General features: G+C 42.0%; 1 protein-coding gene across 1 annotated transcript in view; it reads left to right on the plus strand.

Annotated features, from left to right (window-relative positions):
• The window catches only part of SYNE1 (spectrin repeat containing nuclear envelope protein 1), a 1,959,630-nt gene that overhangs the window by 671,074 nt on the left and 1,265,591 nt on the right, over window positions 1-22,965 (plus strand). Inside the window, exons 26-32 of the mRNA XM_085611789.1 lie at window positions 10,727-10,835; window positions 10,965-11,129; window positions 12,578-12,745; window positions 12,959-13,135; window positions 13,288-13,428; window positions 16,682-16,842; window positions 19,078-19,228. Coding sequence (XP_085467915.1) covers window positions 10,727-10,835; window positions 10,965-11,129; window positions 12,578-12,745; window positions 12,959-13,135; window positions 13,288-13,428; window positions 16,682-16,842; window positions 19,078-19,228 — 1,072 coding nt within the window. The remainder of the gene's footprint in view (window positions 1-10,726; window positions 10,836-10,964; window positions 11,130-12,577; window positions 12,746-12,958; window positions 13,136-13,287; window positions 13,429-16,681; window positions 16,843-19,077; window positions 19,229-22,965) is intronic.

Raw genomic sequence — 22,965 nt, forward strand, 5'->3', positions numbered from 1 at the left:
ACCGTAACACAGACCTGTATCTCAGAGCACAGAGTTCTATGGCTGTTTAAGCATAACATGTGCTTTCTGTTCCGCATAGTTAGAGACTTTTATGCATGTTATCCAAGATATAACGTTTACTCAATGCAATGTGACAGTGATGTCAGTTAACCTCGTAGCTGCAGCGCGTCCTTGTTCAGCGGAAAATACACAGAGATGAATGTTAGTGGCCATTGGGCGGAGACTGCTGCATCCTGAATAAAGTTGCTTCATTTTCTTCTTATTTGTCCAAGTCCCACCTTAGCACTTGACCTTCCCTTTAGTAGAGAAGTTAGAATATATTTTAATAATTGTCCTATCTTATCTACACATAGAATTTCCAATATTAATTAAGCAAATTTTCAATACGTGATCAGATTGTGTGCTGTGTGCTGATTGCAGCATCCTGCATTACTTATTGATGTTATCTGTTTCCCTACTTATGTTTGATTGCATGGAAGTGTTGGTTGCCAAGAAAGTGTGCTTCTTTTTTCTGCATTTTATTAGACTCTAATTATTTAGCTTAACATTATTTCACTGCTTGTTGTTGTCAATGGATAGATAGATGGATGGATGGATGGATGGATGGATGGATGGATGGATGGATGGATGGATGGATGGATGGATGGATGGATGAATGGATGGATGGATGGATGGATACTGAACTTGTAGCTTTTGTGGAGAAAATGCAAACGTCAGATTTTATACACACAATTTGGTGATATTATAATACTTTTGAATATTCTGGTCAAAGCAGTAAATATCCGAATGTAAATTCTTTCAGGTAATGCATTTTATCGGTTTCAAACTGTGTCTGCTTTATTTTAGATTGATAACAAAACGTTAAATCACTGCTGTTCATGCGAGGGCTTCTTGGAATCAATACGGTTACAGAAGTCTTATCTCTGCTCCGCCTGCAATTTGGATTTGTGCGCGTCGTTTTGCATCATGGATTATGCAAAACACAGTGTAATGATTGCACCGGAGGCATTTTAATCCCTCCTGGTTGCCACCCTGTCCGCTTTTGGCCCCGCCCACCGGGATTGGATCTATTACTGGCGGCGTGACACTCCCCCCTTCATTACTCGGTGTATTCACTTTTTTGGGGGAGAGCGATGTAAACAAGCGTCTGCCGTTCCGCAATGCGACAGCTTGTTTTTTATTTTTATTAATAATTGTGGACATGTTTTATCAGCGCTGCACCCGTTTCACGAGTGCTGCGCTGTATTTGCTTTTATTGTTGGGTGTTCCCAGCACGCCTTATGTTTCACCGCTCACAGCGCTCCGAAGAAGCAGCATGCAATGCAATGGACCCTCGAGTATGTAAAAGTTTACACAACGCGCCACACGCGCTCTATCTTTAACATGGTGCCCTTGCGCCTTTCTCTTGTTGTACATGGACGCACACAGTCAACAATGCCACCACGGCTGAAAGACCCTCATCCCGACTCCGAGCTTCGTGCTTTAACTTTTAGCACATCGCACTCTTTTAGATTAATGACATGGGCGCCATGCTTAATATATTAGCAGGCACTTGCTTTTATTATTCATTACCCACAATCAACATGTCCGACCCGTGTCCTACTGCCTTTTCGCTGTAGCCTGTAGTTGTTCACGCACCTCATTCCTGGCCTCACAGCCAGCGCTCTTCCAAAGCTGTGGGTGGGGGCAGCGTAGGGCTCAACGCATGCTGTAGCAGCAGCAGCTCCTCGTAGTCCTGAGCCTCTGCCGCACGCAGCACCTTGTCAGCGAGCACCAGCCTATGTTTAATCCTTACTGCCCTCAAGTATATCATTCCCTTCAACATCTGCACACATCTGTTCCCCCAACTGCAGAATGTTGGCTTCCTGCACTTTCAGTCCCTCAAATCGCTCTGTTTTCTGGTTATAAGTCTGCTCAGTGTTTGTTTATCTTCACCATTTCTTCACGTCTAAACAGAGCTTTAAGTAGGATGAAATAACTGTGGGGGTTTTCTCAAAGGGACGTCGCCAATGTAATTAAGGGTTTGGCTTAAAAACAGGTATGCTAAAATTCTGTGTTTAGAATAGTATGCCAACCGACTTGTATTTTGCTGCTTTTCTCATTGCACCCAAGCATTTGCAATGAAATAGGTCTCGCCTTTCATTGCGTTAAAGCCATTCGCTTTGCTATACAATACCATTAGGAAAGCAAATGGCTTTAACTTAATAAAAGGCGAGACCTATTGCATTTTCAATGCTTGTTTTTATTGTGGACTCTGGAGTAAAAGTACATGGCTAAGATTGCAGAAGCCCAATTCTGTAGCCATGAGGGACGGGGAACGCAGTAATAGGCCATCCTTCTAATCTCATAAATAATCTGATAAAGTTACTACCAAAGACCAAGGTAAAAGTCACCATGGCCGGAGGACATCCCTGGGTAAAACAAAAATTGGGCAGATAATCTCTTAAATGTTTTATAAACTAGAAACTGTTGAAGATATCAGCACTCCTTTGCGCCACATCTCGGAGGAAATTAGTTTTATATGATGCTGTGTGGCGTTAGGGGGCCAGATGTATCAACAAACCAATTTGTGATTTCCTAAGTGCGAATCCTTGCGATTTGCAATTGGAAAATTGCAAAACGGAATGCATGAAAGCGTGTTTAAGACTTTCTGCGATTCCTAGGGGATCTCAAATGACCTACCTTATGAATATTAAGGAGGTAGGTCGCAATTTGCGACCCCCTAGGAATCGCAAAAATCACGGGAATGGTGGCCTGCTGGGTTCAACAGACCACCAAGTCCGTGATTGCTTTTAAATAAAGCAATCTTTTTTTTGTAAAGCAGCCCATATTCCTTAAAGGAAACCGGGATGCTTCACAAATGAGAAAATGGAAAATTTTCCTTTAATTTTCTAAAAGCAGGCAGTGGTCCGTGGGGCTACTGCCTGCTCTTAGAAAATGCGTTTACAGACATTCACAAATGCCCTTCCCATTTGCGAATTGGTTACCACCTACTTGAAGTAGGTGGTAAAATGCGAATATTTTGCGACCGCATTTCAGTCGCAAAACTTTAATGCATACCGATGTGATTCGGTATTAGGAAGGGACGCCCTAAACATGCCCCTTCCTAATAGCGAATCGCAAACCCATTTTGTGATTCGGTGACAGGTTACCGGATCGCAAAATAGGTTTTTCTGCATCGGCAGAGCATTTTTTTGCATTCACAAATGGCCAATTCTGCGAATCGCCCATTTGCGAAGGCAATAAATGTTTGATGCATCTGGCCCAGGGTGTCTAGTGCTGCTCCTGAAGCACAAGATTGTCTGCACTATCACTGACTATGTAAATGATTTTCATTTTGAATATTTGAATTCCATTTTTTCATATAGGACTATATTGAATACTTGGTATGGGCTAACCATTGGATACCCCTGCTCTAGAAGTATCAGGCTGTTCACAACCCAGAGGTGTTTTAATGTATGGATGGTTTTGTTAAGTTAATCTTCATGTTAAGATAGAAATTGATCATCTGAAAATTGCACATGACACATCAGTGCTAACCTGAGAAGGTGTCCCTCATTTGCATGAGGGCAGGAGGAGTCCTGCTTCCACCCGCGTAGAACGCGTTGAAAAGCGCTGCTCCCCTCCTGCGGGGCGGGATGCATGAAGGGCATGCGCGGGCCTTGCTCGGACCAAGGACAGACCCGTCTGTGCCCGTCAGAGACTGGAAGAGGCCAGGCCAGGCCCTCCCTCTTGGTCTTCTGGCACTAGACCTCCAGCTGAAGTTGGTTGTAGCCTCTGCTGGTCACACTGCTACTGAGGAGCTGGGGTGGGGGGGTGCTCGAACTCCAACATAAGGTAGGCCAAGCAGGGCTTCTTTGCCAATGATCTGGGATCCAGTCGTCCATCTTGCTGTATGCCGCTTTGTCAGATTATCGTTTCCCCATTACTTCACACCCCACATGGGCAAGTTTGGGCAATACTGGTTCAAAGTTTTTCATTCTGCTGCCCTGCCCTGTCTTGATTTACATCATTTTCAGCATTGATTTTGGGCTTTATGGGGAAACGCAAGACGGCTGTGGCAGCCCACGCGGCCCCTGGCAATAACCACAATGGACTCCTTTTTACAGCATGCATCAGGGGCTCTAGATAAGGAGATAGAGCTTGTGGCACGTCGGTTTTCTCGTTTCCCAGCTAATCTCTTGCTCCTCCATTTATCGAGTCCCTCAAGAAGTTCAGCATCAGCATCACACAGCCCGGAGTTGGTGGAAGTGGTTGAGCCAGTCGCGGGATCCTCCTCCATACCCACCCTTAGCCAGGAAGCAATCGGGTTACCAGACACACTTGACATTACGGATGAGGCTAGCAGGATCAAAACAGCATCAGTGTTTGTGTCTGCTCATAGTAAAAACACTACTAAGCCAGTGGCCTCCTGCGCCCTTGTTTCGAAAATGGGGGTATTAATGAGCATTCTGGGATCAGGGCTAAAAGAAAGTGTTCTCTGACAGGGGGTAAGGCTAAGCGTATCAGGGCGGAGGCCCTGATGTCCGACAAAAATGGTGCACAGGTCCTCTCTAAGGCGGATATAGCAGCCATGATGGAAGCGTTTGTGGGTTCATTATTGGCAGGAATGGACTCTAAACTAGAACCAATCAAGCAACGACTGGCCTCAATTGAGCAGGATCTTTTTAATCTGACCCAGTATAATACCATGGGTAGCAATGCAGCTAAACATGGTTCTGTGGCCATACCGAGACGCTCTGGCATTGAGAGTTTTAGTCAGCCTGGGCCATGTACCGTAAAGCAGGAGGATTTACCAACCCACCCCCCAATTGCAGGAGAGTACTCTCCAACCAAAATGCCTCCCCCCCGCCTGTGGTCACAAAGGAAAGGTCAAAGGGGAAAGGATCCCCCCTTGAGAAACCCAGGATGAAGGCCTGTTCAGGCATTGGCAGGTCCAATAGTGGGGAGCCCGGGATAGGAGGGAAAGTCACCCAAATGAATGGAGTGCACGGTACCCAGAGTCAGAGCCCAATTACCCTCCAACTCCCACCGAAAGCTACACCTTATGTTTTGGTCTTAGGGTATGTACACCTGCTGAAGCCAGGTGTAACAGAGGACTTCCACCAATTGAAGAACAAATTATTGTATTGGCTGAACACCAACACGATCTTGGGGACAAGAGTAGAGGGATATATTAACATGGTGCAGAGAGTTGCTTGGGTACAGGGGTCAACAAAAAAATTGTGGTGGTGACTGTGTTATAATCAACTTCAATCGACCACATGTGGCAGTGAGAATCCTCCATGCAGCTAATTCAAGCACTCACTTAGCCTTAGGTCCCGACACGTCTATTGTGGCCCTCCCCCTGGGCTTTTTTAATAGTCCCTTGAAACCTACAACATCCTCCGGATCATGGTTCCCAAGGAGGCTTTCCGGTCAAGCCAATCAGAAGTGGCAATTGGGTTTTCTGTCCGTTCCCCTTTCAAACGCCTTTGCCCCCCTGGGGTTCCTGGATAACTGTGATTGACTCTCAGAGATAGTGCCTTTGAACATGACGGCTGTCATCCCATATGCCGATCCTATTCATCAGCCTGACAATGGTTCTTCTGGGGCCAGTTCTGTGGACAGAAATCATTGTAAATTTATTTCATGTAACATAGCCGGTCTGACAAGCAAGCTTCTTGACCCAGGATGGTGTTGTTTTGTAAATAAGTTTGATTTCATATGTTTGCAGGAGACTTGGGTCATCGAAAATTCCTTTTTTATGGAGGAGTACAAGTCCTTCTTTGTGCCTGCCCCTTTGAGGGCTGGTCGACTTAAGGGTGGTTTGGTTGTTTATGTGGTGAAATGTGGTATTGCAGTGTTGACCACAGATAACCCATGCTTGCAGGCTCTGTTATTCTAAGATGGGTCCTGTAAACTATTGCTTTTGAACTTTTATAATGCCACAGCATCTTTTACAGAGGTTTGTATTGTCTCCCGGTTGGGTGAATTCTTGAGCAATTTTAACGTCACCACCCTTCACATAACGCAACGTGTGCTGGTTGGAGACTTCAATATCCATTTATGTGGGGATCCGAGAGAGCTGGACACAGGGAGCTTAGCTTGCCCCCGTCTATCAGGGATGCATTTAGAACATACCTGAGAGGGAGACAGCCATAATGCCCTATTGAATGAATTTGATCTTTTATCAGCAATTGGTCAAATGGTCCCAGCCTGGACTGATATTATTCCCACTTTCAAAGGCAACGGTAGTGTCTCATTTATTGATTTCATTTTTGTTTCAACCCCCCTTTTTAGGTCTCGGCTAGCGATGGCTGCGCTTGCGCAGTCTCGCTCGCGAGAGATAATGACTTGGGAGAAGAGGGGCTTGAACCCGCCCCTCTTCTCCCCTGTTCTCCATTGGCTAGCCTAGTAAATGCTGGCCAGCCATTGGAGAAGAGGTCCCGTCACTCCAATCATGCCCCGTCCTTTTCGGATCGGGGGGCGTGTTTTTTGCAAAAAGTCTCAGGGAGGAGACAACAGCAAAACACGCCCCCGAATCCGAAAAGGACGCTGCGTTTCTCCGAGGCATTTCTGCTCTGCCTCGGAGAAAGGCGGTGGTGTCCAGCATCAGGTTCGTGCAGCTTGCAGCTTCCTCCTTGTTTTTTTAACATTTCGAGGTACCCACTACCCAATCTGTGCTGACATCTGCTCTCCGCTGCCTCCTTTTGTATTCCATCCCCTCCGTATGTCTCCTTTCTGTAGAGAAAGGAGGGGCTGAAAGCTGTCTGCAGAGCGGGACATATGTCCTGAACCCACAGCCTCCCCCAGTCCGAGCTGTAGCTGCATAGCCTAAACAGCATCGCCTCCAGAGTTGGAATCATTTCGCCTCTTAAGAAAACACACTTGCTTTACACTCCCGCCCCACTGCTCCTCCCACACACACACAGACACTACTGCCACAGGAGCAGAAAACGAAGCAACCTTTGGATGGAAACTGCAGCACTTGCAATCAGACACCACACGCCCCTCCTGCCCTTGATTGTTCATTAATACACGTTTTACCATTGCAGGGTGGAAACGTTTAGTGACCTGCACGCCTGACAAGGTTCCCGGAATTGGGATTTTAGCAGATGGTAAAACATCAGTTTTAGACTCAAATGACTGACTGTAGCTCGTGGCGTCTCAGGTTACACGCGCTTTGAAAGGACGCCGGGTGAGTGATTCCGCGCGTCGGAGTTCGGGCGTCACTTGAGACAACGGCTACGAGCGAGCCATGCGGTCCTCCTTGTTTTTTTAACATTTCGAGGTACCCACTACCCAATCTGTGCTGACATCTGCTCTCCGCTGCCTCCTTTTGGCTTCCATCCCCTCCGTATGTCTCATTTCTGTAGAGAAAGGAGGGGCTGAAAGCTGTCTGCAGAGCGGGACATATGTCCTGAACCCACAGCCTCCCCCAGTCCGAGCTGTAGCTGCATGGCCTAAACAGCATCGCCTCCAGAGTTGGAATCATTTCGCCTCTTAAGAAAACACACTTGCTTTACACTCCCGCCCCCCCGCCCCACTGCTCCTCCCACACACACACAGACACTACTGCCACAGGAGCAGAAAACGAAGCAACCTTTGGATGGAAACTGCAGCACTTGCAATCAGACACCACACGCCCCTCCTGCCCTTGATTGTTCATTAATACACGTTTTACCATTGCAGGGTGGAAACGTTTAGTGACCTGCACGCCTGACAAGGTTCCCGGAATTGGGATTTTAGCAGATGGTAAAACATCAGTTTTAGACTCAAATTACTGACTGTAGCTCATGCGTTGTAACAGTACCCGAGTCCCCGACTTCAGAAGGATTGAAGTCCGAATAAGCTTTGCCAGAGTAAAATAAACCGCACACATGGTATGTATGACTGTATCCCCAGCGCAGCAGTGTTCACCAGGCCTGCTTCCCACAATAACCCGCAACCAGAGTTTCTCTACCCACCCCCAATCTCCCTCCCCCCCCCCTCCAGTGGCGTAACTAAACTTGAGGGTGGGTCCCCTGCAGGCGCGCAACACCCATTGGCCTCACCGGGCTTCAGCCCCCCCCCCCCCGTCATGTGTATCAGCCCGGCTGAGAGAGCCTCGTGGGCTGGCGTCCGTCTAATTGCAGCCGGACCCGAGTACTTCACAGGTCTTTAAAAGACCATTTACTCGTTAACGAGGCTTTTGTTGCGTTTTTTGCCCGCCTGGTCCCCTGCAAGGTACATGGTGGGGGAGCTCTCTTTTAAGGGGCCTGCCAGGGCTGGAGGGGGACCCCTGTCTGTGTGGGCTTAAGTTACGTCACTGCCCCTTCTCCCCTTGACCCTGCTTCCTCTTTTTCTTCCGCCTCGCCTCTCCTTCTATTTCAACGTCAACTCTATCCTCCCATCTCTCTTCTATTCTACTTCCCGCCTCCTCCTTTTCTCTCCCCTTACTCGAGTCTCTTTCCCCTCGTTTAGTATCCCTCCTGCATGTCCCCATCCTCTGCCCTCACCGTCTCCCATCCAATCCTCTTTCTCCCCCTATTTCCTTCTCCTAACTCCCGCCCACGTTTCCTCCTCCCTACCTCACCACCCTCTACCCCCCCCCATCCCCTCTTTCTCTCTTTATATCGGCTCCTCCTCTTCTTCCTGGAGCCCCTCTTCTTGTCCCGTGTTGCCTTGCCCCCCATGCTGCCCCTCTGCTGGCTTGGGGGCGGGGCCCCGTCGGCTCTAGTTTCTGGGCTGATCATGGCTGAAAGCGGACACCCCTCTGGGCTTTACTTGTGATGAAGTTTGAGTCAGTTGGGCGCACACTGCGCCTTGTGTGTAAACACCCCAGGAAGCCCGGGGGCTGCGGACAGACACACACCCTTCGCACCCCCCACGAGGCCCTGGCTTTTCGGAGCTGGGCACTGACCGACCTCCCTGACTGGTCCTGGTAAGTTCCTCGGCGTGATCCCCAGTGCAGCATGGCATGGTGGCATCCGCGCCCATACATGCCAGTGCCGCGTTGGTTCTCACCTCTGGTCGGTCTTATCTGTCTGCCCTCGTTGCGCTGACCTCTGCCTGCCCTGTCCTAACCTCTGCCCTGTCCTATGTATGTCCCCACCTTTGAGGGTCCTCGCCTGGGGTGCGTCCTCTTACCGTGTGCCCACCTAAGACTGGCGTCACCTGTGTCCTTTCCTCTGCATGTCCCCACTTTTACCCTCGCGGTGCCCACTCCCAGGCTGCCGTCACCTTCGTGCTCTTACTGTGCCCACCTGTTCTGCCCTCTGGAGCTCTCACCTGCCTGTCCTCGCCTCTGTCTGACCTTGTCACTCACTTGTTTGCCTTCTCTCTGCCTACCTCTCACTTCCCTCAACCCTGCCCTAACCTCTTCCTCTCCTGCACACCTGTTTGGCTTCATTATGCCCACCTCTTAACTCCTCACATCTGCCCTGGTTCTGCCTGCCCTAGTCACTAACTGTCCTCAGCCTGCCCCCCTCACCTGTCTGCCCTCCTCACCTTTTGCTGTCTCTTTTGTCATTGCATCCAGGCATAATGATACAGCAAGTAACATGATACCTACAACAAGTTAGGACTATTGGCTTTGTCAATCGTTGTTAGTTGCATAAGATAAATTAGCAGTAACTGTGGCTTGTATATAATATTGAGAAAGCATCCACTTGAAGCCCTAGTGACACCACGACAATGTTACTGCTCCTGAGTTTCAAAAAGAGACAACAATATAATCATGCAGTGGCTGAACTCGACAGATTAAGAAATATATCCCAAATTATATATAACAGTCGGTAGACGCATGCCTCTACAGTGTTCTCTTATATTTTGAAACCAGAATTGGTCAAGTTCGTATCCTTTCAAAGTTCCCTTTTCAAACAATCATTATCAACGCCAAGTCTGGCCCTGGCACGGTAGTGCGATTTTTGTTTAGTATTAATAAAATTTGACACTTCAGGCAGCAGTTTCAGCAGAGAGGACAAAGAAGGAATGGGCATGGGATCCAAATACTAATCATGCATATTAGTCTGGGCCACTGGCATTTTGCGATGCTGCAGCGTTTTCCTCATATTTATGGATTTTCCAAACTTCCCAAATAATGCTCGCATAATAAATCTCGCTTTTGAGAGTGATTAAGCTATTGACATTGTAAATAACAATGCAGTTTCTTTAAATGTTTTAAAAACATAAACAAAAAAAACATTTACAATGCAACGGTCTCGGCATTGTTAAAGTTAGAGCTATTGGCATTGCTCATGACAATGCCGTTTCTTTAAATGTTTTAAAAACAAAAACATAAACAAAAACAATGTCAAGAGCAATGCCAATAGCTCTAACTTTACCAATGCCGAGACCATTGCATTGTAAATGCTTGTTTACCTTATATTGGAATTCTCTATCGAAGCAAGCATCCATAGCAATCATAACCCTCTGAATCTTAAAGCTAGGTGGCCCCTACTAGCCCAAAACAAGGGGGGGTGGGGATCATTGAAAGCCTCAGATGGGGGTAGAAGGCTCAAATGTACCCAGATCATCCCTCATTCCTTCCATGAGACCATATCAGCTAAATGTCAAATGTAGTTACAGATATACCTCACCATGCAGCCGGAGCCAGGACAAATCATCAATGCTTTTGAAGCTATTTCCCACTCGATAGCTGATATATTGAAGGATCCTGCCACCAAAGGGCATTCAGATCGGGTTGATTGCTTGACATTTGTTGGCAGAGTATATTACATATGTCTGTGTTTGTTTCCTACAGATTTTCTGACTTGTCAACCTGGATGACAGCAAATGAGAAAACATTAAAGCAGATCAAGGGTGGCGCCAAGGACACAGCTAAATACCACCAATTTAAGACCACATTCGAGGTGAACAAAGAAATATACGAAATCTTGTTTCCATTATTGCTTAGCTATTCATTTGCAAATTCAAGTAGACAAGTTGGTCATGCATCCAAATGTTTCTTGAATATTCTTATCTGTGTTATTTGGTTGCAGGAAATCAGGCAGAATGTCAGCAGGCAGGAAGAAAGTCTGAGCTGGCTGAAATCAAGGCTTACTGCTTTAGCAGGGGTATCATCCGAAAGTGAGCTAAGGAAGCAGGACACAGAGCTGTCCAAATTGGCAGCAGATTTTAAAAGAGTGTTAGTTATGCTGGCCGAGGTACGATTGCTTTGACAAATGAAAGTTGTTCCTTACTAAAAATAAAGTGATAAGCAATAAAATAATTGGCTAAATTAAGAGATGTATGTGATGCTATCACAAAATATTTGTCTTTTACTGGACTTGATTCTGAGACAGTAACACTGTGAACAAAACAATCAACAATGCTGAGATGCCACCTACAATATGCATATAGAATCATTGTACAGAATACTGAGATAGTGTTTAGGTTTCATTGAACTATGGATGTGAAAGCATTTTTATCCCACTTTGAAATGCAGAGACTGGAATTAAACAGGGCATAACAACACTATTAAAAGGGACAGGAAATACTCAAAAGGCAGTTCTAAAATCATTTTGAGAAAAGTCTCAGTTGACTATCTTGAATGCGATGTCACTCTTACACAGTGGTGGCTTTCATGGTACTGTGTTATGTTCACTTAGGAACAACCAATAAAAAATATTTAAACCTAAAATCCTTATGAGGGACAAAAGTCATGGACACTAGTCGTATGTGGCTGGCGCAAACAATGACCGTAGGCACAGACCCAAAACTGATGAGGCATGAGTCATGAAGTAGAAATCACAAAATATTTCAAGAAGGGTGTTGTAACCTCAGTAAATGGTAGAAAATTAGCTGACAGCCCACTCACAGTGGCTAAGCGTCCCCTATTAGTAATTTGCCTAATTAGAGGATATTGGCAGTATGGGGATATGTCCGTATTCATTGTGCTACTTAATTTGCACTCATGCATGAAATCAGTAAGTCAAGTTCACAATGTGAAGTTGTAAATTGCTTGAGTGGAATAATTCATTGACACAACACAGATATTTGAGGCTTGTAACATCTGTATAATTGATAGATTTCAGAACAAGAGGCATCAAGTGAAGTTATCATAGCAAATAAATTCACTTTTAAGGCACCAAACAAAACCACTTGAGCTTGAAATCCTGAACATGATTCTTTCAAATCATTTACTATTACAAACAAAATGATCCATGACAGCAAAGTTCATAAGAGGCCAAGATATTTCACTAAGAATAATTAGTGTTTTGCTGTGGCCCCAGTAAATAGTAAAACCCTGTTGATGGCATCAAGCAAACACCACAACACTCATATGATGCCATAGCAGGACAATTACATCCCTTTCAATCGCTTTTCTGAAATTGACAATGTTAAACAGAGTACTGCATATAATGTAGTATATTTCCATTCCATCCAAGTATCAAGAGCAAGTGCTACACTCTCCAATTTCTAAACATCCCATCTTATTTCATTCATCCATGTCATCTTTATATATTCATGTTTTGATTTAGAATTTAACTTTTCGGCAACTACATTAACAAGCATTTCAATACACACCTACTCAATGTTTTGCCAATTATAGTTTCAATTTTAACTCCTGGCAATGTGAAACTAGTTCTTGTCATTTATTTTAAAAATACAGACAGAGAAGCTCCTAAACACTGTTGGGGATTGTGTCCAGTACAAAGAGGAGGTAAAAAGTGCACTTGAGGAGTTGATCACCAGTTCCAAGGAAGCACAAACAGAAGCTGAAAAGATTTTAGACACAGAGAGTCTAATGCAGGCCCAGCAGTTACTCCTTCATTACCAGGTAACGGTGCAAATACTATGTAAAACTTCACATACCTTCTGTCATTGCACCATGTCCCTGCATTATTGAAAAGTATGGCATGTTTAATAAGTTGAAGAAGATACTATGCCTCATGTTTATGTCTTATCTATTTTGCATTATGGTACTTTAATACCATGTAAGAAGAATTCTGTGGGCTGTATTCTTAGCTGAGCCAAACAATTTGCCTTACAGCAAAAGACAAAGAAGCTGCGCACAAAGAAACAAGATGTGCATCAGCAAGTAGTCCAAGCGGAAAAACTGCAGGAAGAAGGGGGACTGGCAGTCACTTCCCTCAGAGATTTGCAGAAGCTAGAGACCACACTGGGAAGTATGGCACAGGCAATGGAAAAACAAGAAGAGCATGTGAAGGTGAGCTGCATTTACAGAAGGGGTACATAGATCTGTTAAAGTTTCAGTAGCAGCAATTAGCAATCGTGAGTTTTTTTTTTTAGGTCATAGAGGCATTAATTTGCTATTTCTCACCCATTCTCTTAACTTGTCTGTTTTGTGTTTTTACTCAGAGCACAATAAATAAATGGGAACAGTTTGAAACTGGGAAGGACAATATAGTAAGGCATCTCAAGCAAGCAGGTTCCACTCTGGAACACAGCCTTAATTTCAGCAGCTTGGAGAGCCTAGCATTGGAGCTCCAACAAACTAAGGTAAGGGCAGGATATTGTATCATCCAATGGATTCCCATTGTTAAGATGTCCATAGTCCATTGTCTTCAGTCTCATTTCAGTCAGTTCACTTTTTATTCTCAATGTGAAGTTTGTTTCTCCATTTTAGGAGTCCATTAAATGCCCAGTCTTAAAATACACAAACAGTTATTAAGCAACAGTCATTTCCTTTATGTCAAACTAGGGACATTGGGCAAGATACGAATGAATAATGCTCCTTATAAAGGAATAGGGTAATGTTCCCCATGGCACAGAGCTTTCCGGTTACTAATGTACATATGAAAATGATCTAAGACATATTTTGACTTTGATTATAAAAACTTTGAAGAAGAATACATTAAAGCCTTAAAGCATTTTGGATATCCATGGTGGATAAACAGAAGGAGAGAAGCACTAAAGAAACAATACTAATTAGTCCGAATACAGGATTCAGTGGGGAATATACTTATTTGCAAAGTGGACAGCTGTGATATATCAAATCAACTAATGATGTGTTCACAAATTTCAGTGTTTATGAAATCAGAAGCAAAGCAGAATGCTTTCACATTCACCGAACAAAGTTCTTGTTATTTAAAATCCACGCCACTCTGTCCCTTTTCTACATAAAACACAACTTAAAAACTGATGTGAAAGAAAGTGTTTCCATAGTGCTCAATATTGGATGGCTGTTTGTGCTCTCATATGTCAGATAGTATCTTCTGCTGAGTCCTTACAGCATTATTCTTCAATTATTTTATTAAGAACCCACAATTTTAAACAAGGACTCTCAAACATCCGCACAAACAGTGAATCTTCCCATGTGCCAATGCCATTCCCAGTCACCATTACACTGAGGATGTACTTCACAAGATGACCCTCTGGTGCCCTCTCTCTCCAAAACTTGGCACTTTCTCAAATAATTGCAATTTTCCTTTCCATTTCAAAGAAGACTAAGGATTATTTGATGACATTTACTGCTTTGGTGATACTGTTATTTGTAATATGTGGTTCATCATGTGCCATAATCATGTGATGGCCTACGGCTTACTAATCACACAAAATTAAAAACTGATGTATGGGAATTCTTGTTTATTTTTAATATACTAAGAAAGTCAAGGCAGAAAACTGCCTGCATTTCAGATGGCTAGTTTTCACTTACTATTTTGAAATGATCTTTCTGCTTAGCATTCATCTTCTGGTACCGATCGTCATGAGCCATGACCTTTTGGTAATGCTTGCTACTGCCTGGTAAGTCAAGCCTCTGTTTGCCAATTTTTTCCTGTACTTCTATAAACATCCATCTGTGCATTTGAAGCAAATACATTTAGGCATATGCCCCTTGTCCTCTACTTTACTGCAACACTTACAGGCCTGTGCTATAGAAATAATAAATAATTCATAACAATAGTAAATATAGCTCAAAAGCATTGTGTTAAATATACTTAAATGTAGGTAGTTTGTGAGGGTGAAAAAAGCATATTTAAGCAATTTTATTTAAAACAGCATGTTTACAAATATCGAAATATGTGCAATGTCAGAATTGCTATACAGTGGAAGTCAATGCAAAATGCAGTAGAACCTTTGGCACACTCTTCCAGTGACAAGTAATGCCCAGGAAGAGAACAATGTTTCTGTATCCCAAATAGAACAGTCATAAAGCTCTTAAATGTGGGTCCATAGACATTCAAGTTCCCTCTGAACATTTGCAATTCAAAATTTGATCAGTGTGACTACTGTTTTTTGTGACTGAACTTGTGCGCTGTTAATTTTGGATCTGAATCATATAGATATTTATTATTTGAAACCAAATTCCCTTTTGTAGCAAAATAAATCCTATGGTCTGAGCATCTCCTTTTGATCCAATTTCTCATTGGATTTTTAAAAAAACTTTTAGTAATATCTTTGCCTTCTTCAGTTAAACATTATTGCAGTGTCAATGCAGTCATTGCCTAATTTGCAAATAGAAAAATCATTTTGTATTGTAATATTTTGTTCAATTCTATACCACAATCACAACACATTTTTCTGGTTTATGTTGCCACATTACTTCAGAATTAAGGCCCAGTTTATAGTTTGGCAGATGGGTTAAGTTCCATCGCCATGGCAAAGCACTTTACTGTCGTCATGCTGAGGATACTTCACCCCCGAAATTTTGCGATGTCACTCGGCCAGCGCACAATTCTTGCTGACACCGTGGTTCCTGTTAATACATTGAAGGTTTGACGGATGGAGACACACTTTTTAATTTTCAAAATAAAATAAAAAATTCAATGACAACTTCACCATGGGAGTTTTCTTTTTGCGGTTTTCACTGCCCCTTACTGCAAAGTTTTACCCGGCGGTGATGGACAATGAAAACTGGCCATGTGTTCGCCAGTCTAAATAGTGCAAGTCTAAATAGGGCAAGCAAACACATGGCCAAACCTCTGAAAGGCCATTGGAGCTGTATGTAGGTGTATGTAGGTGGTAGAGATGCGGTAGTCTCCACCATATACATACTGAAGTTCCGTTCCACTCTAAATGAGGCAAGCAGAACTTTGCTTTGGCGGAAAGGATACTTTGTTTCAATGTCTATGCCACAGTCTAAATCAGTCCCTTAGTGCTTATGTACACATACTTTTTTGTTCCATAAATGTTTCACCACATTCTTATCCCATTTACCGAATGTCTTGCTGACCTGCCTTTGTGCTTGGTGCCAGGATTAATATTTCTCTAGTAGAACTCCACTACATATATCATATCTCTCAAATACTGCACCATGAATTATGATCCATTGCAGTGTGCATTTCACCTTACTCATAATAAGCTTTTTCTGATGATCTTCAAATCCCTGAGTTTGAAATATAACTTTAAATTCAGTATTGTGTCAGATGTTTTTCAATATCTAATTATGTAATATCTACTTTATATCCCCAATTGTGCACTTAAGATTTTCCTAAAAAAAAACACAACACAATGATTTTCTAAGGTAGGTCACCTCACAGTCATTGTTTCATAATAGCTTACTGAGGTTTACTCCCTGCTAGTGACACATGATCACGTCTGATATCCTTAATAGATCCACCACTGTAAACTGTGTTTAAAATATCTAATTCCTCTTGAATTTCTAGATAAAGCCATTTAAAATATTCACTACTAACTCAACACAAGATCACAGTTACATGTGATTTTGCTTTCTAGTGTATTTAATGTATCACAATTCCATGCAGTAATATTTTAGTGATGATAATCGCCTTGTACCTATTACTCCTTGTAGGAGCTAGCTAAGAAAAATGACACTGCAGCATTGGAAGCAGAGAACCTTGTGAAAAATTCAGCAGAAATACTTCTGGGGCCTATGAAGAAGCAATCTCTTCAAGACCAGGCAAAGTCCGTCAAGGAACAAGTTAAGAAAGTGGAGCAAACACTTGTGGAAGAGTATGTGCCTCATTAATCCTTGTATTCCCACTCCAAATCCCCACTTGTACATTTCTTGTCTTCTGCTCCGCCTTTATGGAAGTGACAGGTGATGTGAACAAGGAAACATTAATAAAAGCCAAATGTTATAGACAATGCTTTTATGTTGCTTCCCCTTACATAAAGCCATGTTTACCAAGTGTATTAGGACATATGCTTGACAATCACAGACAGAGTACTGTTATAACAGTCATGCAAAATATATGGGGTAAAAGAAAGAAAAAACTTTACTGCAGTGAGCACTGATTTTCTTTTCCTTTTGTAATTGTTGGTTCCATTTCTGCAAGAATGTCTCAAAGATAAATGTCACCATTGCACTGAAATGCTGATTGCAGTTGTAATTTTTCACTGGGTTATTACTATGGCAGTAAACTTCCAATCGAAACTGAAAAAGTTTATTTTCTTTGCAATGGCATTTTTATATTTCCATTTGAGAGAACTGAACATGTTCAATTCCATCTTGAAATACCAAGAAATGTATTTTTTATAAACTGGTCTTATTGATTGTTGTTCTAGAATAGATCTTGAATTGATGTATCTGTGAATTTAAGAAGACAAGAAAAAGGGTTGGCAATCTAAATGCGTGTTCATCTTTTCCATCAAAAGATAATCTCCCCAAATTAGGTCTATCTCTACATCAGACATTTACAAATTTGTAGTGTGCACTGAAAAAACATAGCAGGCACAATCAAAGAATACACATACTTAACTGAATATGTAACATTTATTTGGTATGCAACAGGCCATGAAGCATTTTTCTGGCTGAATTTTCAGTTGCATCAAATTCCACACTCTTGGCCCAAAAGCAAGAAACCTCTTTTGCCATGATTTATATCAAGACCAGTCTATAGTTAGGAGACATTGCTTAGAGGAGCTGAGACCCCCGACTAAATTAAGCCTGTTGAGATAATTGACATGGTAGACTGGTTTGAACCTATGTATAAATTTGAACATGTGGTGAGACACTTAAAATTAAGTTTGACACTTACTGGGAGCGAGGGGAAGAAACTCCTAAGACTGCATCTTTGATCAAATCTCTTAAACCATGGTAACTAATTGAATGCCCACATTCTGGAGGCCCTGACAGTGGTATGCTGATTCACCCACAAATATGCCCTTACAAGTGGATTTGCTTACACAGACATTCAACCATATTGTTGGAATGTTTCAATGAGTATTCCCACATTACAGGGGCAACATCCCACCATTCCAGAGTCACAGAATGAGGAACGGGAATGTGTGGTTTCAACTGCCTGTGTTTGGGTACTTATGTTTACCTTAAGTTTGTGCATCAAGTCCTTAAATATACTTACAGGTGTGTCAACTGATATAATCAGCAAATAGCACACAATTCTACCTCACTCTTGAATGATTTCTTACAATTCGATATTTCATTGAACCTGTTATTTCTACACTAGATATGTTATTGCTATGTTATTTCAGATGTGCACTCAAGACTACCATTTTATTTCTGAGCAGTTATGTTTGCTACATGCAGTCACACCTCTGCATTGATTTGATTTCACCTGCTCTGCCAGTGTATTGCCTGACTGCCATGATCTTAATGCTTGAATCCTTCTGTCACACTACCTTTTTTTGTCCTCGGTGATGCCTGAATATATTTTTCATAATGCCACACTTCCTCTGCTGTAATGCCTGCTTTATTCCATTTCCTCCCTGCACTTTGTAATGGCATCTAAAATAGTGCCTTGATCTGTGCAAATTGTGTTGCTGTGCACCTACACTCCATTGTGGATTCCTGATTTCTTATTTCTTCTCATTATTCCTACTTTACAGTTATTTTCTAGCACTTGCCTGTTTCGTTCACTTCTGAAGTTTACCTTTGTCCTACTCTCATTTCTTTTGAGAAGACTGTTGCTGTCTTGTTTTCAACTTTGACCTATGCTTCAAGTGATACACCTCCCTACAGCTTCTCTCAGACTCTGGACTAAGGTGTCAGTGCGCATTGTAATAAAACAAACTCTTTGATATGCAGTGCCCGAATTAAACCTTTATTTTACAATGTTCAACACAAGTGACAAGTATGCAGTGGTGTTCGCATGAGATAACTTGGAAACAAGACTTAGTATTCACAGCTATGTAGCTGTTCCTGAAACTGGAATACTGAGACCATGCAGAATCAATTAATTTTCTTTTGAACTATGTATTTTATTTGGTGAATTTTATTATTTTCAGTATTAAAACTATGGAAAAGGTGAAAAACAAATGGGAACAATTTGGCAGTAATTTTGAGGCACTCTCCTTCTGGATTACGGAAAAAGAAAAAGAACTGGACACGTTGGAGGCCTCAACATTTCCACTGGAAAATCAGATCAAACAAATTAAGGTGATTTGTTTATTTTTTTACATTTCAATTAAAGCACTTACATTTGCGTGAAGTGTAATTGTACAGAGACTTGAGACATTGATGCATCTTCATTACAGGGCTTTGTGTAGATTGGATTTAAAATAAATGTTAGAACAACAATCCTATTGGTTATTAAAAAGAACAAATGTCTATCACAAGTAAAAGTAACATTGATAACAATTAAATATGAAATCTCTCTAAGTAGAGCTTCATCGTTTTGATAAATGGCAACCTGTATAAATATTATGAGAGCTAGTATTTTAAAACATCAATCGCCAGTGCTTAAATTGTATTAGAAAGCGCTCAGTTATGCATGTTATCTTTTTATCTCAGTTTAGTAGCCAGAAGGACACACAAATTAAAATGTTCCTGAATCCAAATGAATGCTTGTCTTATAAAAATTGTTTTTGAATCAGCAGAACACTACGGATGTCAGCTAATTAAATTCAATAAAATTGAGGCAAAGTTCAGTTTTAATGAACCTAGTGAGTATTAAACATGCAGTGGGTTTTTGTGTTTTTCTCTCCATTCCTCTAAATGTAGGAACAATCTAAATGCTGCCTAAGTTCGTAGGTAATATGTGCTGACTAATTGGGCTTTAATTTTTAACATCTCTATGCCGTCTCCTTGAGCCTTGTCTTCTAGACAGATCCTCTCTCCCAGGTTATGTAGTTGGTACTACACAGGTTTGCAGCACCCACAACACAGGCATTCCAGGATGTAGCTTAGGCTGTGGGGCTCTCAGTAGAACCTAATATGTGAAGTAAAAACAAAGACTTCAAGTCATAGAAATGGTATATATCTCAGACAGACTCTAACCTATTTAATTTAGGTAACTTATAAAGACAACAAATCCTAAATCCAAGGGCTAAAGCAAATATAAAATAAATGCTATAAATTATATAGAAAGGTAAATGGTGAAAAAAATATGTCATCCTGTAACAAAAAAAGAGACAAAAAGTGAGCAAGGAAGAATGACGTTCAAGGACTCTGACAACTTAATGAATGAAAAGAATGCAGGAAGTAGGCAGACTTTCTCTGGGTATTTATCTAATGGATGTAAGTTAATTGAAAAGAGACTATGGCAGAAAGAAGGTCCTGAGGTACAGAGAGATAGGTCACAAATTGAGATTTAAGTTTGCGAGTTGACTTATTGAAACTGGTTTCAGATTTTGCAGAATGTACTAAAAGGTTAAGGTGCAAAATCTCCTGTCACAGGGGTTTCTGATTGAGCTACCTAATGATATCAGTGAGGCAGGTCACTATTAGGCAAGTCCGTATTTGTGATCCCCTGTGATTTTCCACTATCACAGTAATGATGGCCTGCAAGCAAACCACCATCGCTGTTTTGCATTTTCAAATGAGAAACCTTTTGTTAAAAGCAGTCTGTGATCCTTAAAGGAATCGGTGCTGTTTTAAAAAGCAGTTTCCACTTTGGAAAGGACATTGAGGAGAGACATGCAGTGCTTCCCTGCTGTCAGCACTATTCCCAAAGAGGAAGTGGTTCAAGAGGTATAGTTTCCTCTCCGCAAATGGGTCAAGACCTCCTGTGAGGAGTCAGTAATGTATTATTGATGTGCAACTGAAACTTCTGTCACAAACATTTGATAGATACCATTACAAATCACAAATAATAGGTGACTCCCTTTTTATGCTGTTTGGTATTCATGATTTGGAATGAGCGGGTAAACCTATTTTGTCATTCAGAAAATCTTTAACCATTCGCAACAATAGTTTCGAAATGTAGTAAAAAGGACAATTTGTGGTTACAAAACTGGTGATTTTGTGAATCGCAAGATTTGTGAATGCAACATTTTTAGTACATTGGCCCAAAATCTGTTACAAACATACAGTCAAGAATTAATCAAATTATTATAGATACCCATTACAGAGGCAATTTTGAATAATGCTCTCACCGATAAAAATATGAATGAAATATAATAGGGTTGTTTGAAGCTTGTGTAGCTGTAGATTACATGCTTTTCACACTCCTGACATCTAGTTTTGGTCTTGTCCTTTTGAAAGTGTTTATCATTGAAGTAAATGTTCTGATTTCAAGATGACTCCTGATCCCTCCCCAAAACCACATTGTACCAGAACAGAGACTCCATCTTAGATTCAGTTTTTTCACCATTGTATTCCGACATGCCTGTTGAAGCCCTGGGACCATTGAGTAACAAAAGAACAGTCACTCGAATCCAAACACTAAAATGGTCTTCATTGAGTAGAAGACACTGTATGACAACTGCTTTGGAATTGACCTCAAACTGGAGGGTTTTCTTCATGTTTTGTTCCCTGGTGGTCTACCCACCATACTGCCAGGTCAGCAAAGAACCACCTGACATATATGATCACCAATGGCCTGGCTGGGATATGTCTGCCATCAATAGAAACACTGTGCAGTAGTTGTTTACTTGACTTGGTGTCCCTATGTTGACAGGCTCCTAAGTCAAAGGTTTCAGATGAGGCTCGCTGGTGAAAATCTCTGTTTCTTCACCTCTAAATGAAGTGAGGAACTTAAAGGTTGGCAGACAGGGGATGTGCCAGTTTTTTGACAGATGCCCTTAATCCACCAAACCCAAAATGACCCTCTAAAATCTTTTTGGTTACAGACAAAAGAAATAATTCATTACAAACTCCAAGTGAAACACAGTGATATGTTTTTGGTAAGGTTATGTATATACAGTGAGTATGAGTGAAACAGTTAAAATGCAGCCTCCCAAAGCCCTACCCCCTGCCGGGTTTTCCAGGCACAAGGCTCACTACAACACAATGTATGGGATTCCATTCTGACAAGCTACAAACATGCTATTATCCCGCACAGCCCTGAGGATGGCAATCCAATTCCTACTTCTCTAAGTGTATGTCTGCTACCAACTAAGGCACAGGATACCAGAGGTCCTGGACTAAAGCTACCAATAATGATTTAGTCAAAACAGTGCTATTATGAAAGGCTCTAGGTTGACCATTAAAGTGAAATACATTCTGATCATACACGCTGAGATCCTTATTTCCCACCTCTGCTGCTGTGCACACAACAACATTGGGTTTTTGATGTTATTTTCATGACCATAAAACATCCTGACTGTCAATCTTCTGTAGACAATTGGATTAGCCTAAGGTTTTGGCCTCACGGAAAACTCATCAGGCAAGAAAAGTGCCATATGTGTCAAGGAGTTGCCTTGAAATTACAGTGCATATCTACCGCTAGGGAAAAATTAAGTCTAGTTTGGTTCATAATGGTAATAGGTGTACAATCGACTTTGCTTGGCTAAAGGTGAAGCTTTGCTACACATGACTCTAAATAGCATACATTTTGGTCAAAACTGTAGAAAGGTATTGAACCATATAGAATGATGAAAAAGCCTCACTGATACAGAGAAAAGATAGAGAACAATGGCATCAATAGAGACAGTTCAATTCTACACTCCTTTTATGGAAAAATATAAATTTTGCACATATGTGCATTTTCACACATTGCGTGTCTGTGTGGGTCTGTCTTTCTATCTGGTACCCTCTCCTACATCCTATGTCTTTTCTCCTCACTTGCTCATTCACCCTGCCCTCTTATGCCCCACCGTTCGTAATAGTTCTTCTTTTCAATCCCCCCTCTATTAACCATGTTACGCTGTCTTCTCTCACTACTACCAACATCTACCTCTTCAATTTCTCTGTTTTTCCTCTTCTACCTTGTTCTTCCCCTCTAAAACTTATTT

The sequence above is a fragment of the Triturus cristatus genome, chromosome 6 (genome assembly GCF_964204655.1).
Source record: "Triturus cristatus chromosome 6, aTriCri1.1, whole genome shotgun sequence".
NCBI lineage: Eukaryota > Metazoa > Chordata > Amphibia > Caudata > Salamandridae > Triturus > Triturus cristatus.